General features: G+C 35.9%; 1 protein-coding gene across 1 annotated transcript in view; it reads right to left on the reverse strand.

Annotated features, from left to right (window-relative positions):
• fam135b (family with sequence similarity 135 member B) overlaps positions 1–15,953 on the reverse strand; it is a 107,850-nt gene that overhangs the window by 24,120 nt on the left and 67,777 nt on the right. The window contains exons 8-11 of the mRNA XM_030147328.1: positions 10,337–10,496; positions 7,858–7,907; positions 6,770–6,925; positions 1,590–1,663 (exon numbers count right to left, since the gene is read on the reverse strand). Of these exons, the coding sequence (XP_030003188.1) occupies positions 1,590–1,663; positions 6,770–6,925; positions 7,858–7,907; positions 10,337–10,496 (440 nt within the window). The remainder of the gene's footprint in view (positions 1–1,589; positions 1,664–6,769; positions 6,926–7,857; positions 7,908–10,336; positions 10,497–15,953) is intronic.

A 15,953-nucleotide genomic window follows, 5' to 3' on the forward strand; every position in this document is an offset into this window, starting at 1 on the left:
TTTGGACGTTCAGAGGTTCTGTAGTGAACATAGACACAGCCTCATCTTCAACATTAATTCACCAGTAAAACCCATGGAGTTTGATAAATGATAGTGAATGGAGACTGTTGTTTTATGTTCAGTTAATGATGTCTTTGCTTAAAAAGTTCAAGGTTCAGTTTATTTGTCATCACATGCATACTAGGGATGGGAAGATTATCCGATACGCATCGATACACCGACACGCGCATGCACGATCCAAGTGCACCGGTAGAGAAGCTGGGAGTGAATGAAAAGTTTGGAATGATATGGCGATGCATTGGTTATTGAATGTTTGTATCAATAAATTTCGATTTTTTCTAGCATTTAGAAGTGTTACTCTTTATTTGGGTAAAGTTTTTCTTTCCTTTAGACCCACGTTAATGTGCGCTGTGGATTCGTGGATGTGTACACTGTACATGACAGTCTGAGCTCCATGGATGGACTGTGACACAAGCACAGATGAATACTGTAATGTGTGTATGTGAATCTGACAGACGTAGAAGGAGGAGACCACATGTGGTTCATGAACATGTACTTTTACTATATCAACTGTACTGAATACTGCAGTACATACCACAGATACTTCCTTAAACAGTGTCACACATATTTACCAGCGCATCCCAGAATACCTTGCACAGGTGTCTCTTAAAGTGACAGAACCTTTTTCTGTTTTATCTACATTATAAATACATTTCATTACAAATGGATTCGGCGAGGGAGCAAGAAGTTGAGTTAGAAACAGAGAAACAACTTTGGAAACAAAGTCCAAACTTTTTCACCTCACTGAATGTGAGGCACGTTTTCTGAAATTGAACTAAAGCCACTTTGTAAACAGTCATGGCCTTATTTGATAAATAAATAATCAAGCTCATTGAATTGCACTGCATATTTTATTTTTTTTACCAGGATGAATGTGTTCAATCAGAATGTGCGTAATTGCTCTGTATCGTGATTTGGGTGTGAATAGTATCACATCGCATCGTGACATGCCATACACGCATCTTTAATATATCGGATCGGAGATGTTGTATCGAGATGCGTATCGTATCGGCCTTACAACTAAGATTCCCAACCCTAATGTATATACATAAAACAAAATCAGTAGTCAGGATCAGCAATGTACATTGTAAAAATTCCTTGAAATTAGTCCTATATTAAAATAATAACAGTGAAACCTAATAAATAAATAATGAATATATAATGCAGTGCAAGATTAACATGAACAGCATGTTAAAACAATAAAACACACTTTTTCTTCAGTTTTCTCCGGTTCTGATATAATAACCCTCAACTTTAATCTGAGCTGTTATGAAAATCTACATGATCAGTGAATTAAATATGGGAAAATACTGGATTTTTTCTGAAAAATCATAAAATTCAGAGGATAATATTATAATAAATAATAATAAATCACTTAAGAAAGGTTAAATAAAGAGAAAAATTCATTTGGGAGCTGACACAAAAGTAGTACTGGGTCTTTATGGATAATGCATTTCTCTGCATACAATTTTTCCTGTGCGTCTAATAAAAGTAACAGAAAAATGTTATAGATGGAAAGTGATACTTACAGTTCCTCTTGAAACGTCAGAGAAATCTCTTTGGGGTGTTCAGTAAAGAAGTACGCTTCTGAAAACCTCCTCACCTGGTGTTGTCAGACCAAACAAAAGACAAAACAAAAGTATACAACAGAGTGTTATTATGATTATTATTAGATGTTTCTATGTGTGCAAAAAGCAAATTAGAAATGTATCATTCTCAAAAGTCAGACACTGTGAAAAGCAAATCACCAGAAAACAATATTTCTGGTCTATGTTCACCCCACAGTAATTACAGAATAAGCGTTAATTGAAATCCTAACTCCACTGGTGGGTGGAGGCGTGACAATAAGCCCTCAGGGTAATCTAAAACCAAAGCAAACATGTTCATTATTTTCAGACAACTGAGATGAAACTGTGTCAAATAAGAGAGCCTTGAGAGCCACTCTACTGTGAAGCACATGGAGAATGGTTTCATATTTCTATTAAACAGCCCAGTGATTAGATAGAAATTGCATTGGAAATTATATTAGTCTGCTGGGCTGTGTTTAAGCCACTGAGGTTTAGAATGGCCTCTTATCATTTCAGTAATTCCCTTTGTGGCACTCACATTTCACAAATCGCTCTGACTCAAAGTCTAAGTCATAAATCTGACCTGCAACACAATCTTCAGGTGATACCTTTAGTCCAGTCCAGTGGTTCCGGAGCCTTTCTGTTGAACCCCCTTAACTCGATCAACATTCACTGACCCACATAAGTCAAATCACACAGAACTAAATGAATCAAACTAAATGAATTAAGTGTTTTTTTTGTTTTGTTTTTTTAACAATAATCATCCATTCAACCTTTATTTTACGTCAGATTGTATGGAAGTAGAGGCCTCATCTATAATCTGAGCAAGAAATAACAACTTGGAAAATGATAAAAACGATAAGTGGCAATTCAGTGAAACAAATGAAAACAGCATGAAAGTCTAATATTATATTAACCCTTTCATGAATGAATTATGAGAACCTTAATCAAAATTTTTTTCCTGAGTGTTTTTATTCCTCTTTAGGCATGAAAAAAACAATGCGATTGAAAATTTTCTTCTGAAAAATAAATCAAATAAAAATAATTTTAAAAATAAAAATAAAAAAATACATAAAAAAAACAATAGTGAAAAAAAAAATTCTTATGAACCTATTTTTCATGAAGTTGCAAAAATGTCCACTCAGCTGGACACCACACGTTTAATTTTTGATGCACAGAAACAGGTATTTACTGATAAATTGTGTGAAAACTATGGGGAGGGGTTGTGATTCTGGGGGTTTATGCTCAGGAGAGATCTACATAATGTTGCCAATTCAAGTCAGAAAAGATATGTAGTGTCTTAAAACTTTAATAAAGATATGTGTAAAAAAAAAAATAAAAAAAATCCATGAATATACAAGAGAACAGCTGTAGAATAGCTGTCAACTGTAGTGACCAGTATGCATGAAAGGGTTAAATATGACACTTTTACAGTTTTTACCCTCAGCCACACTGGCCGCTGGGTATTGTCATCAGTTGGTCATCTGTCGACCGGCATACTATTTTGCCACTAACGTAAATCACTAGAACATGTAACATTAGCCAGATAGGTATGAATTGGGGCTGTTCTGTAAGAGCGGAGGTGTTGGAGGAGAATGAATGAGGTATGCATGGATCGGGGCCGTAGCCGGGGCAGTTTGCCGGTGAACTTTCCATCCTAATATAGCTAATACAGCTAACCAAGCTCTGGCTCTGGCTGCATTTCCTGTACAGTTCCTCCAAGCCTCTGAGATTCTGTCTTATATGTTGATGTGCGCTTGTTGTTCCTCATCTAGTTGGTATGTGTTGTCCCTTACCTTCTGGTATTGTTCTTACCATTGCTGGTATGTGCTGCCCTTCACCCTTAGTGCTATTGTAGTTTTTTTGGGTTTTTTTCCTTACCATTGTTGGTATGTAATTATTGCTGTTCTTTACCACTTGTGGTATTGTAGTTTTTTGTTTTTACCATTGTTGGTATCTAATTATTATCCTGTAAATTGACTGTTAACTGTTACCCGTGGTAACACAACCAGGAATGTACTTTGTTTCTTTTTTTTTTTTTGAACTTCTTTTTATTTAGATTTCACATGTGTAGCCATACAGTGCATTGTAACAAATCATTATATAACAGAAAAAAATATATAGATATAGATATAGATATAGATATAGATATAGATATAGATATATTTCAGTCTTAATGGGGGTAGTAGTCCATGGTTGTTTCAAGTCCTAGGCCGCAGGGACCAGAATATTCAGGAGAGATCAACATCAGCCATTAAAATACAGCATGGTAGAACCTTGACATTCTTTCAGAATCTGAGATCGAACAAAATAGAAATCCACAACAGCAACAACAATAAAAAGCAACAACACTTACATCAAATTAAAATGTGACTTAATGTGGGTCCAATTGCTTATAAATATTTCTCTTTTTATTTGTAACACTGCAGTGGTATATTCCATGTTGTACACATCCTGAATTCTATCCCGCCATTGGACTATTGTGGGGGGTTGTGGCTTTAACCAGGAGTTTGTTATTACTTTGTTTGCAATTAGTAAAAGTATTCTAAGCAGTTTTGTTTGGCTGTTTTCCTGAAGATTCTCAGGTATTATGCCCAGTATAAAATGTAATGGCTTCTTTGTTTCTATTTTTTACACACATTTTGGTTCTATAATGTAAATACTATCAAATGAGTTCATTCTATTTGCTACAGGCCTATTTTTTCATTGTTCTGGCTTGAAGTCAAAGGACAGGAGTGAGTATTTAAAATGTTATTATGTTAAGTTATTTGATGATGAGAATAGGGGTGGGATTAAATAAGTTTTTCTTCTTCCCACTCCTTTTCGAGTGTAGATGAATGATTTTTTTTTGGAATTTTGAATTTGCATGTATTCTGTAAATACTCGAAATAAACAAATGAATGAAATGAAATGAATGAAGGCATGATTCATGCACAAAGAGGAGTACGCAGGGGGGGGGGGGGGGGGGGGGGGGGGCAAATGGCAGTTGAGTTTGATAGACATATCACTGCAATCATTTCAATTGGGCGCTTAAAATTATATTATTATTTTTGTGTTACAGCATTTAATTAATTGGCTGTAATTGTGTATGAACGGGATTTTAAACAATCTAGTAAAAAATGCACCAGGAAAACATCTTGCACCCCACCTTTAACTCACTTTGTTTAATGGGAATACAGTATGTGTTTCACTTCTACATGACATGTCAGGTTTGATTTCTTTACTAATGTATTACAGTCTTGGGTTTTAGTCGATTTTTGTAAACCCATACTTAACATAAAAATAATATTTGCACTAAATCGCACAAACACCACAATATAAACTTAGCCTGTTATCTTTCAGTCAAAGCTCATGTTAAAATAACAGCATTTACAGCATTACTGTTGTTTATTTTCACAACACACTTGAGTTCCGATGAGACCCACCAGTGGAGAAAGCACTTTGTGCATTAAGAAGCTGTTAAATAAAGCTGAAATAATCTAACGTCAATAGTTACTAAACTGTTGTGGTTTGTGTGTAGTGTGTCTGTGTTTCAACCTGAGTGTGTTATTGGAGGACATAACAAGACTTTATCACTTTTGTAAAATTTTCAAAAAAATTTTATTGTTATATAGAAAATCAAGGTCAATGACGTTACCATATTTGGTGCCTCACCCGTAAGTGGCAAAAAAAAAAAAAAAAAAATCTAAGGAGTAAATGTAAAAAATACAACAAAAACACACGTAAGTTGAAAGGAACATGCATTTTAGAACATTATACCAACGTAAGTGCTGATCCAGACACTTGTCAACATACAGTCATGGAAAAAATGATTAGACCACCCTTGTTTTCTTCAGTTTCTTGTTCATTTTAATGCCTCGTACAACTAAAGGTACATTTGTTTGGACAAATATAATGATAATAACAAAAACAGCTCATAGTAGTTTAATTTCAGAGCTGATATCTATCCATTTTCCATGTTTTCTTGATAATAACCAAAATCACTTCAGTTCTTACATCAATATCTATGGCATTGTACTGAGAAAAACAGTGCTTTTAGGCATTCCATGTTTTCTTTTCTGTCTGTTTTAGTCACATGATACACACAGGAGTTAGTACTGGATTGCATAACCATTGTTTCCGACGACTTTTGATGGTCTAATAATTTTTTCCATGAGTGTACGCATTCTCCCTTTGAACCTCATTCCTTACATTAGTACCATTACTTCATGGTACCTAACAAAACAGGTACACTCACTGTTCATGCAGAGGTGGACCTTACAGACCGCGTAGACCACATTGGACCTGTAACTGTTGCTGTCACTTTCTTGTAATGTATGTAGAAATGACCAAAAATAGTCACTTGCCCGATAAAGGGTTAATGCAGGGGTGTCAAACTCATTTTAGTTCAGGGGCCACATACAGCCTTATATGAAATAAAGTGGGCCGGACCAGTAAAATAATGTAAATAATAGGATAAGAACTTAGAAATAATATCAACTCCAAAGTTTTCTCTGTTTTTCAGTGAAAAAAGTAAAATTCCGTAAATAAAATGTTTACATCTACGAACCGTACTTGAACGTAACATGAACAAATATGAGCAACCTGAAAATTCTTAAGAAAAATAAGTGTTATTTTAACAATATTACACTTCAGTTTATCATGTATATATATGCATCACAACTTACAGATCACAGTGGATCTACAAATACACAAAACATTTGATAATAGGCAGAATATTGTTAAAATACTACATACTTCTCTTAAGACATTTCGGGTTGTTCATATTTTTTTGTGAAAAGCTAGTCTGTAAATGTAAACATTTTTGCGTAATTTTACTTTTTTGACACTAACACAAAAAGAAAAAATTAGCTTTTTTTCATTATTTATAGGTTATTATGATAGTATTTTACTGGTCTGACCCACTTTAGATTGAACATCCTTGACTGATAATATCTTCAGTGTAATTTTTACATTTCACAAATTCGTCCCAGGGGCCAGATTGGACCCTTTGGCGGGCCGGTTTTGGCCCCCGGGCCGTGTGTTTGACACCTGTGGGTTAATGTGTGTGTGCCGAGGATGGATACATACAGACACACCTGCTCAAATGGTGAATACAGATGGTGTGTGAACTGGGATGTGTGAGTGTGTTTTTGTCTCACCCTGAGCGTGTGATGCTCCTGGGCCAGATAGGAGAGGATGTGGGGGTTGAGCACCGCCGCCTCCAGGAAGCGACTCCACAGAGCAGCCAGCTGGGAGCAGAGCTGGCCCACGTCTCTGCTGATCTGCTCCGCCACCTTCTCATGGCCTTCCTGAAGCTGACGGCGACACAGACACATATAGAACATCTGCACATATAGAACTCCACAAAAGCCTCCATGACAACAGCTCACTATATTTAGATCATCAATTTACACCCACAGACGAGTCTACAGTCAGAAGTTTGGTTTATTTCTGACATGTCTTTTACAGACAAGTAAGTAAACAAAGGTGCTATAAGACAAAAAAACTATTTCACAGGAAGTTACTGGTATTCAGCAAACCAAAGGTGCTCATGGAGAGGACAGGAACCACTGGAAAAAGACAAAAATCCAGGCACTCATTTGGTTAGAAAGTTTAAAAAGCCTTTATTTCATGTGGTCCTGTAGATTAAGTCATAGGGGATGGAGTTAAAAACACAAAAACGCGTGTCAGCATGCACCTTCTAAAGGCCCACATGAAATAAAGGTGATGATGTCAGCATATCAATAGCCTCTATATATGTGCCAAGTTTGAAGTAAAGTCAAACAAAATTGATGTTTTTATAGACTATTGAAATGTCGCCCATTATAAGTAAATGGGAGAAAAAAAGATTTTAAAAAATTCATATGAAATTTGCACTTTGACCGACTTTTCCCAAAATGTAATGACATCTATTCTGGGTCACTGGCAATCTATAACCCCAATTTGGTATGAATTCAACCAACAGTTTTGCTGCTACAGACATGTGAAATTTCATCCACTATAAGAAAATGTGGGGGGCGGGATTTAAAAAATTTAAAAAAAACCCCAATTTGGTATGAATTCAACCAATAGTTTTGCTGCTGGAGTGTTAACAAACAAACAAACAAACTGAACCAAAAACAATACCCCTTTGCTTCTCCTTCGGGGGGTGGGGTAATAAAAACTCCGCTGCAAAACTATAACAAACTGATCTCATGACAGTCGACATGCAGTAAAATATAGAGAAATAATCTGCTTTAAAACATACCTGTAATTCTATTGTGAGCTGATTTAATGTTTCCTCGACAGGCAGCGCCTCTGAGAAGGAAAGTTATTGGAGACATTAGAGCAAATGTTTAATACACAGTACATTCCATTAAATAAGATTACAGTGTGTCAACTGGAAGTAGAATGTGGGGTTGTATGGGTATGATTTACATACAAATCAGGTCTGAAATTGTCCTAGATTAAACTCTCAGTTTTTTATATCAGCTTTTTACCTCCATCTATTGGTATATATCAGTCATTCTTTAACAGTTCTGCAGTAAAAGAGTCTATCCAAACTGTACGACAAACAGCTACAGAAAACATAATCCGTCGTGTCTGACAGCAACAAAAAAACCGACAACAGATACAAACACTCCTGCACATCCTCTAATACTTAACTGCAGAATCCAAAAGAAAATGGTAACATGAAGTTAGGACAGTATATTCACGTGTATGTTTGTTATTAATCATTTTATGAGCTGAACATGTTTTTTATTGTTGTTTGATACATTGTGTTAGTGGAAAAAAAAGTTTTCAGATCCCCTTAAAATTGTGTACTATAAATATCTATGATAAATATCACTAAAAAATTGCCGAAAAATCTTTTTGTTTCAAAAGGTGTGGCTGCATTGGATAGACACAAACAAAATGACTTCTTTGTTTGTTTGTGGTTAACAAAAACAACTACAAAACTAAATCCTTGACAGTTTCAGCATGTCATGCCCTGGATGCCCTGGATTATGTTACTGAAACAACCACTTTTGACCTTGATGACAGAGCATGTGCAGAAGGGAACATGTGGGTTTGAAGACTGGAACAACACTTGTTTAATGACAAGAGCGATTCTTAATGTAATACATTTCAAATGCACGGGGTGTCCGAAAACTTTTTTCAGTTACTGTTTGTTAAATAAATTTAATAAAATTATCATTAAAAGAGACAGAAACCCAAATTTGTAATATCGTAAAAGAAAATATCATATCTAAAATGTTATTTACACATCAAATACAAACTGTTTTCACCTAAAACAGTGGCTGTTTTTTTTTTTGTCAGTTTTCTCAAGTTAAATAGAGTAACATGCTCTGAAAGTACTGAATGACATTATAAGCATATGGAATTGCTTAGTTTATTCCACCACTGTCTATGGCCATCAAACTGTTTAACTCCACATTCTAACCACATACTTACACATACACTTATCTAGTACATATTGTGCAAATTTCTGTCTTACTAGAGTGTTTTAATATGTGCTATACATATGTTTGTCAGGGTTCTCAATCTTTCCCTGAAATTATTTTCCAGGACTTTTTCAGCCGCTACAGAGACAAGTTATCACGTCATACATTAATCCATTCCCCCTCATTCTTTGGAAGTGTTCTTTTCTAGTTGTAATTCGCATTTAACCCGACTGTTTCTATGTTTATTACTCAGACATTTGATGTGCAGTCTATGGCTATAATTTATCTGTGAAAAATAATTATGACAAAGGTATCATAGAATAATACAAACACACCCACAGATTACAGCGTAGCACTTCATTAGCCTGATAAACTGGACAACTCCTAACTTTCTCTTCTCTCTTACTTTCTCTTCTGCACTTCCTCTAAAGATATTTGTATATTTTCAATAAATCACTTAAAAACAATTTCCTTTGTTTCATCTCACTTTAGCCACACAAGGTCCCAAGGCAGGGGGAGGACACATAATTTTCAAGGACATTTGACCTTTTTTCTAATTTTCCATATTTTTTCCATGACTGGAAAATTGGTCAGTCATTTTCCAGGTTTTCCAGTACATGTGGGAACCCTAGTTTGTGGATTTAGAGCTTTATATGAATATATGTATATAGTTTTCTTTTTCAGTTGTACTGATAATTTCTTTTCTGCTACTTTTTACTTGAACACCCAATAATTTCCCCCCTGGGATTGATAAATTGATTCTGATGTTTTTGTGTTAACACTGCTTCACAACCAACTACTCCTGTAGGGATAAATAAAGGTCTTACGTGACTTCAATTCCTACATTAGAAAAATACATGTACAGTCGCGGAAAAAATTATTAGACCATCAAAAGTCATCAAAAACAATGCTTATGCAATATACTAACTCCTGTGTGTATCATGTGTCTAACACAGACAGAAAAGAAAACATGGAATGCCTAAAAGCACTGTTTTTGTCAGTACAATGCCATAGATATTGATGTAAGAATTGAAGGGATTTTGGTTATTATCAAGAAAACATGGAAAATAGATCGATATCAGCTCTGAAATTAAACTCTTATGAGCTATTTTTGTTGTTATCATTATATTCATCCAAACAAATGTACCTTCAGTTGTACCAGGCATTAAAATGAACAAGAAATTGAAGAAAACAAGGGTGGTCTAATATTTTTTTCTGCGACTGTATGACACTGAGGCCTGTAAAACATGTTACATCCTGCTGGGTCTCAGTGGACATTACATTTCCAACACAGACGCTCACCTGTGTCTAGAGGCGTCTGCTGCAGCTGTGGGATTTCCTTCATCAGTGCAGAGTAGTACATGTGCAGACCTCTGTGAGCCACCAACAGGAGGCGACAGAGCCTTCGGTGCCACGTATGAGCTCTCTGCAGGCAGTTTTCACTGGGCACATAAAAGCTTCCCTGCCGAGACGGAGACACAGAGGAAATGTCAGAGTATGTAGGTCGGCAGCCACCTCAGGTACGAACACATACTTGAACTTTACGGCCAGAGCAGACACAGTTGTAGAGGCTTGTCGCTGACCCTAACAGGGGCTTGTTTCTGCATCGGCAAAGTCATGATAATTAGTCAGAAGATCAAATACAACGTTAGACACAAATGGCCTCTAAACACAGCTTGTTGAGGAGCTGTAAAAGCAGATCAGTAAGTATGTGCGGTGCAGGAGGATGTAACGCATCCCTGTTAAAAGTTCACAAGTACTGGAACTGGATTCAGGTTCCAAATGCAGCACAGGTAAAGGAACCAACAGCATGGAATAACCTGCTTCTACTGTCATTAAACCCATAAAGAACCAGTGCTACTTTAGTGGCAGTTCCCAAGCGATTTTTTTCTCTCTATTTTACTTTTCTTACATGACTTATCACCATTTATTAACCCTTTCATGAATGAATTATGAAAAAAAGGTATCTAGATTGTTTTTAGATTGATTTCATTACTCAAAATTAGGCTACAGTTGAAATGCATTTTGAATTTTCTTTGAAAAATACGGTTTTATTCAGAAGATATTTAGCTTCCTGAGACCCAGGAAAGTACAGGTTTTGGCTTTTTTTCTTTAAATAATTGCCCATATAATAATAATATATAATAAATGCAATTGCCTTCGCATTGTTGCATGCCCGCCGTCTGATATTACTGAACTGGAAGGGAAAGAACCCTCCTGCCTATGTTCATTGGATTAGAGAAGTGATGTTGGGATTGGACCTGGAAAAAATTAGGTATACAGTCTGTGGGTTGGAGGAGAAATATGATAGAACCTGGTCACAGTTTATAATTCATATCAAGAACCTGCCTTTTTCCTGATTCCTTGTTTTTATTTAATGCATTTTTCTTTCTTCCTCACTCTTCTACTGCCATCCTAGTCTTCTCAGTGCCCACAGTCTGACTGCTTGGACTTTTTTTTTTTTTTTCCTTATGCAAGAGGTCCAGAATGTTGGTGATATGATCGAAATGATCAACATAAATTGATTTGAGTCTTTTTTTTTTTTTTTGGTGTTTTGTTTGTGTGTTTATAGGGATGTATTTGTGGGAATGCCATCTGGATGGGGGGGGGCAAGTTTAAGAATTGCATAAGATATGCCTTAAAGATGTAATTGTAATGGAAAAATGATAAATAAAGTTGTTAAAAAAAAAAAAAAGTAAAAAAAAAAAAAAAAAAGTTCACAAGTACTGGAACTGGATTCAGGTTCCAAAGGCAGCACAGGTAAAGGAACCAACAGCACAGAATAACCTGCTTCTACTGTCATTTAACCTATAAAGACCCAGTGCTACTTTAGTGGCAGTTCCCAAATGATTTTTTCTCTCTATTTTACCTTTCTTACATGTTTTATCACCATTTATTAACCCTTTCATGCATGAATTATGAAAAAAGGTATCTAGATTTTTTTTAGATTGATTTTATTACTCAAAATTAGGCTACAGTTGAAATGCATTTTGAATTTTCTTTGAAAAATACGGTTTTATTCAGAAGATATTTAGCTTCCTGAGACCCAGGAAAGTACAGGTTCTGGCTTTTTTTCTTTAAATAATTGCCCATTTTGGAAACATCATGATGCAACATTTTTTTAGATGCCTTTTTTTTTTTTTATGGAATGTCCTTTGCGGTAGACAGGTTTTTTTTTTTTTTTTTTTTTTTTTAATAAAGCTGTGAAACTCTTGTCCACAAACATGGGACAGAAAATCCATAGCTGGGTCTTAGGAGGTTAACTTTATGAGATCACAGAGCAGTCAAAATTCTAAAACTAAGATGACACTTTTTTCATTGTATTGCATAGAGTCTATAGAGACTGCCCCCATGTGGTTTGGAGAATATTGCCTTATAACCCTTTGAAAAATGAGCTTAAACTATGTGTCCACAAATATGGACATCATGCATGAAAGGGTTAAAACATTCTCCTCTATATTTTGTGTTTTTTGAGTATTTGAGTATAAACCAAGTGTCTCTATCCACTGTCACTGATCCAACTCCATGGGTTTTACTGGTGAATCAATGTTGTAGAAGATGATGGTGTTTCCATGGTAACTACAGAGCCTCTAAACATCCAAATGGGTCATATCTGATGACCATGAAAAGACGACAAACTGTATTTTACACCAATTATTTACATGTATTGATAGGATTAGTGGATTAACAGGTATTAAACAGTTCAGACCGGTAGATGGTTTTGGTCGATGGTCGATGTTTGGGTCTGTATGGGTTAAACCACCATCAGTCCTGTTCATTCATTCTGCTGCTACTTTCAGCTGCTTCCTTTAGGGGTCATTCTGCTTCCATCTGACCCTGTCTCCTGCTTCTTCACCACATCCATAAATCTCCTCTTTGGTCTTCATCTTTAACTACATCAGACACGTCTACCTCCTCTCTTTCTTCCACTACCTTTAACCCATATTTTCACGGCCAACAACACTAGTGGTCGTCATGTTTAACCCGGGCCCCAACCAGTCCAGCATGGAACTCATGTTTGTGCAGAACTTTTACGTCAGATACCCTTAAACTTCAAAGATTTAAGTATTGTTTATTGCTGATTTACTAGATCAGGGATGTCAAACATGCGGCCTAGGGGCCAATTACCGGCCCGCCAAAGGTTCAAATCAAGCCCGCAGCATAAATTTGCAAATTACACAGAAAATATTATGATTATTGTCAAATTGCATTATGAAAATATTTACAACTACAGACTAAAACAGACTAAAAAAGCTGCATGTTTGACACCTGTATACTAGATGAAGACAGAGAATTGAGATACTGTTTCTGTGTCACCTTGCTACTTAAATGCCATGCAATTAAAAAAGAGGTAAAAATGGAATAGGAATAAATAAGTGGTTAAAAAGACAAACTATAATAGAACATAAAATATATAAATCAAACCTATTTATAATATCGGTGGTAGTACAGTACAGTAGACGCAACCCTGCCCATTTATGCAGACACCAGGACTAGGACTAGACCTACGACTGGAACCAGTGGCCGGATCATTATTTTCATTCATTCATCCATTTTACTTCAGATTAATCCTCAGGAGGGTCAACATCATCATCAACATCCATTCACTCTCACATTCCAAATGACAGAGTAACATCTTAAGAACACCATCTGTAAGGAAATCTCCATATTTGTGACAACTCTGAGATTCTGACCCTACGTTTTCAGTGATCTTACCAGAGGCGATTTCTCATAGACTGCAAGGGAAGCTCGGCTTCCCCTAAAATTACGAAAATTAAATGGTTAAATATGTACGGTTGTGTTGACATTTCATTGACTACAAATGTGTTAGAACACGTTCATCTCACAGATGAGTTCGTTCAGAATCAGCTTTATCACAAATCAACAGACTCCATGTTGTTCACTTCTCATACATTCCCGTTGCGCTGTTTTCTCATTCGATCTCTGCTCAGTGCATTTGCCCGTAGATGCTCAGCGTCCATGCACTTCAATGGGACTGAGTGGAACAGTTTTTTTTATTGCCTTAAAACTGGATGGTAATTGGATAAATGCCAGGATGTTGTCCCGCCCCCGGATGCCCAGCATCTCTGGGGGTGAATGGAGCTGTGGGTGGAGCTCGGCTGGGCTGGACACCGGGCTTCCACGTGCTGATTGGAGGATCAGTCGAAAGGCTGAATCCCATTTGATTGACAGCTATTTTGAGATCTACTCCTTCACTGACACAGTTCAGTTTAATACTGTCGCACATTCTGCTGCGAAATTGAGAGAGAAACCACTACGAAATTACTTGTTCATTTCTTGCACTGTAAATAAAACACACTCATTGTACTTCCTTGTTTCAATTTAACATAATTTCAACGTTTTCTTGTTTACTTGGTACGATAAGATCACTGACCATTTTCTTGAAAAGGAACAGAGGGCCGAATTTATGTTTAAATAACTTGACTTTTTTTTTTTTTATGTAAGCCGACAATGAGCTTCCCCTGTCTGAAAGACGAGCAGCCGCCACTGGATTTTACATAAGTACATTCACACTCTTAGTATCACCGTGGGTCGTCACATTCATCTTATGATCAGATCTTACCTCCCTGATCTATAGTTGCGTAAAAAAAAAAATATATATTAGATCACCCCTTGTTTTCTTCAATTTCTTGTTCATTTTAATGCCTGGTACAACTAAAGGTACATTTGTTTGGACAAATATCATGATAACAACAAAAATAGCTCATGAGAATTTAATTTCAGAGCTGATATCTACCCATTTTCCATGTTTCCTTGATAATAACTAAAATCACTTCAGTTCTTACATCAATATCTATGGCATTGTACTGACAAAAACAACGCTTTTAGGCATTCCATGTTTTCTTTTCTGTCTGTTTTAGTCACATGATACACACAGGAGTTAGTACTTGATTGCATAAGCATTGTTTTTGACGACTTTTGATGGTCTAATATTTTTTTCCGCAACTGTATATACAAATAAACACCAATAGGTTATTCATTCATGCAGTGCTGTGGGTTCAGTACAGCTTTTGTTTTACAGGCTGGTTTCATTCAGTTTGTATCTCTAAAGGTCCGGTGGAATGACTTCTGGCCTGTTATAGTTCATAATATGATGCTGTGAGACACTCAATAAAACTCAAATATCAATATCATTATCTTTGAGGACTTCATCTCTTTGCATTGACTCTATAGAGGTGATTGATCTTCACACACTTAAAACATGTTGATGGACTTTAACCCATAAAGACCCAAACATCCACTGATTTAAACTGTTTAATACTTGTTGATGCCCCAATTCTATCAATGCATGTAAATAATTGGTGTAAAATGCAGTTTGTCATCTTTTCATGGTCATCAGATATGACCCATTTGGATGTTCAGAGGCTCCGTAGTGAACATGAAAACACCGTCATCTATAACATTGATTCACCAGAAAAACCCATGGAGTTGGATCAATGACAGTGGATGGAGACACTTGGTTTATGTTCAGTTAATGATAGATTTTACTAAAAAAACTCACTTTTTCTTCAGTTTTCTCTGTTTTTGAAATAATAACCCTTAACTTTTATCTGAGCTTTTATGCACATCTATATGATCAGTGAATTAAATATAAGAAAATACATGACTTTCACTTAAAAATGCAAAATACAGAGTTTAATATTAGAATAAATGGTGATAAACCACTTGAGAAAGGTTTAAAAAGGAGAAAAAAATAATTTGGGAACTACCCCAAAAGAAGGAGAAAAGAGTTCCAGTGTTGTATTGATGAGTTCTGGGGAAAAAATAGTTAATATGCAGAAAGAATTTCCCAAAATGTTGAATAATTCCTTTAAGTATAGATTAATGATCTTGAATTTTCCACAGCTTTTTACTATTGTCATTTCAGATTAAAGTCAGTAGGTACATACACTGCAAA

Source organism: Sphaeramia orbicularis, chromosome 11, assembly GCF_902148855.1.
Source record: "Sphaeramia orbicularis chromosome 11, fSphaOr1.1, whole genome shotgun sequence".
Taxonomy (NCBI): domain Eukaryota; kingdom Metazoa; phylum Chordata; class Actinopteri; order Kurtiformes; family Apogonidae; genus Sphaeramia; species Sphaeramia orbicularis.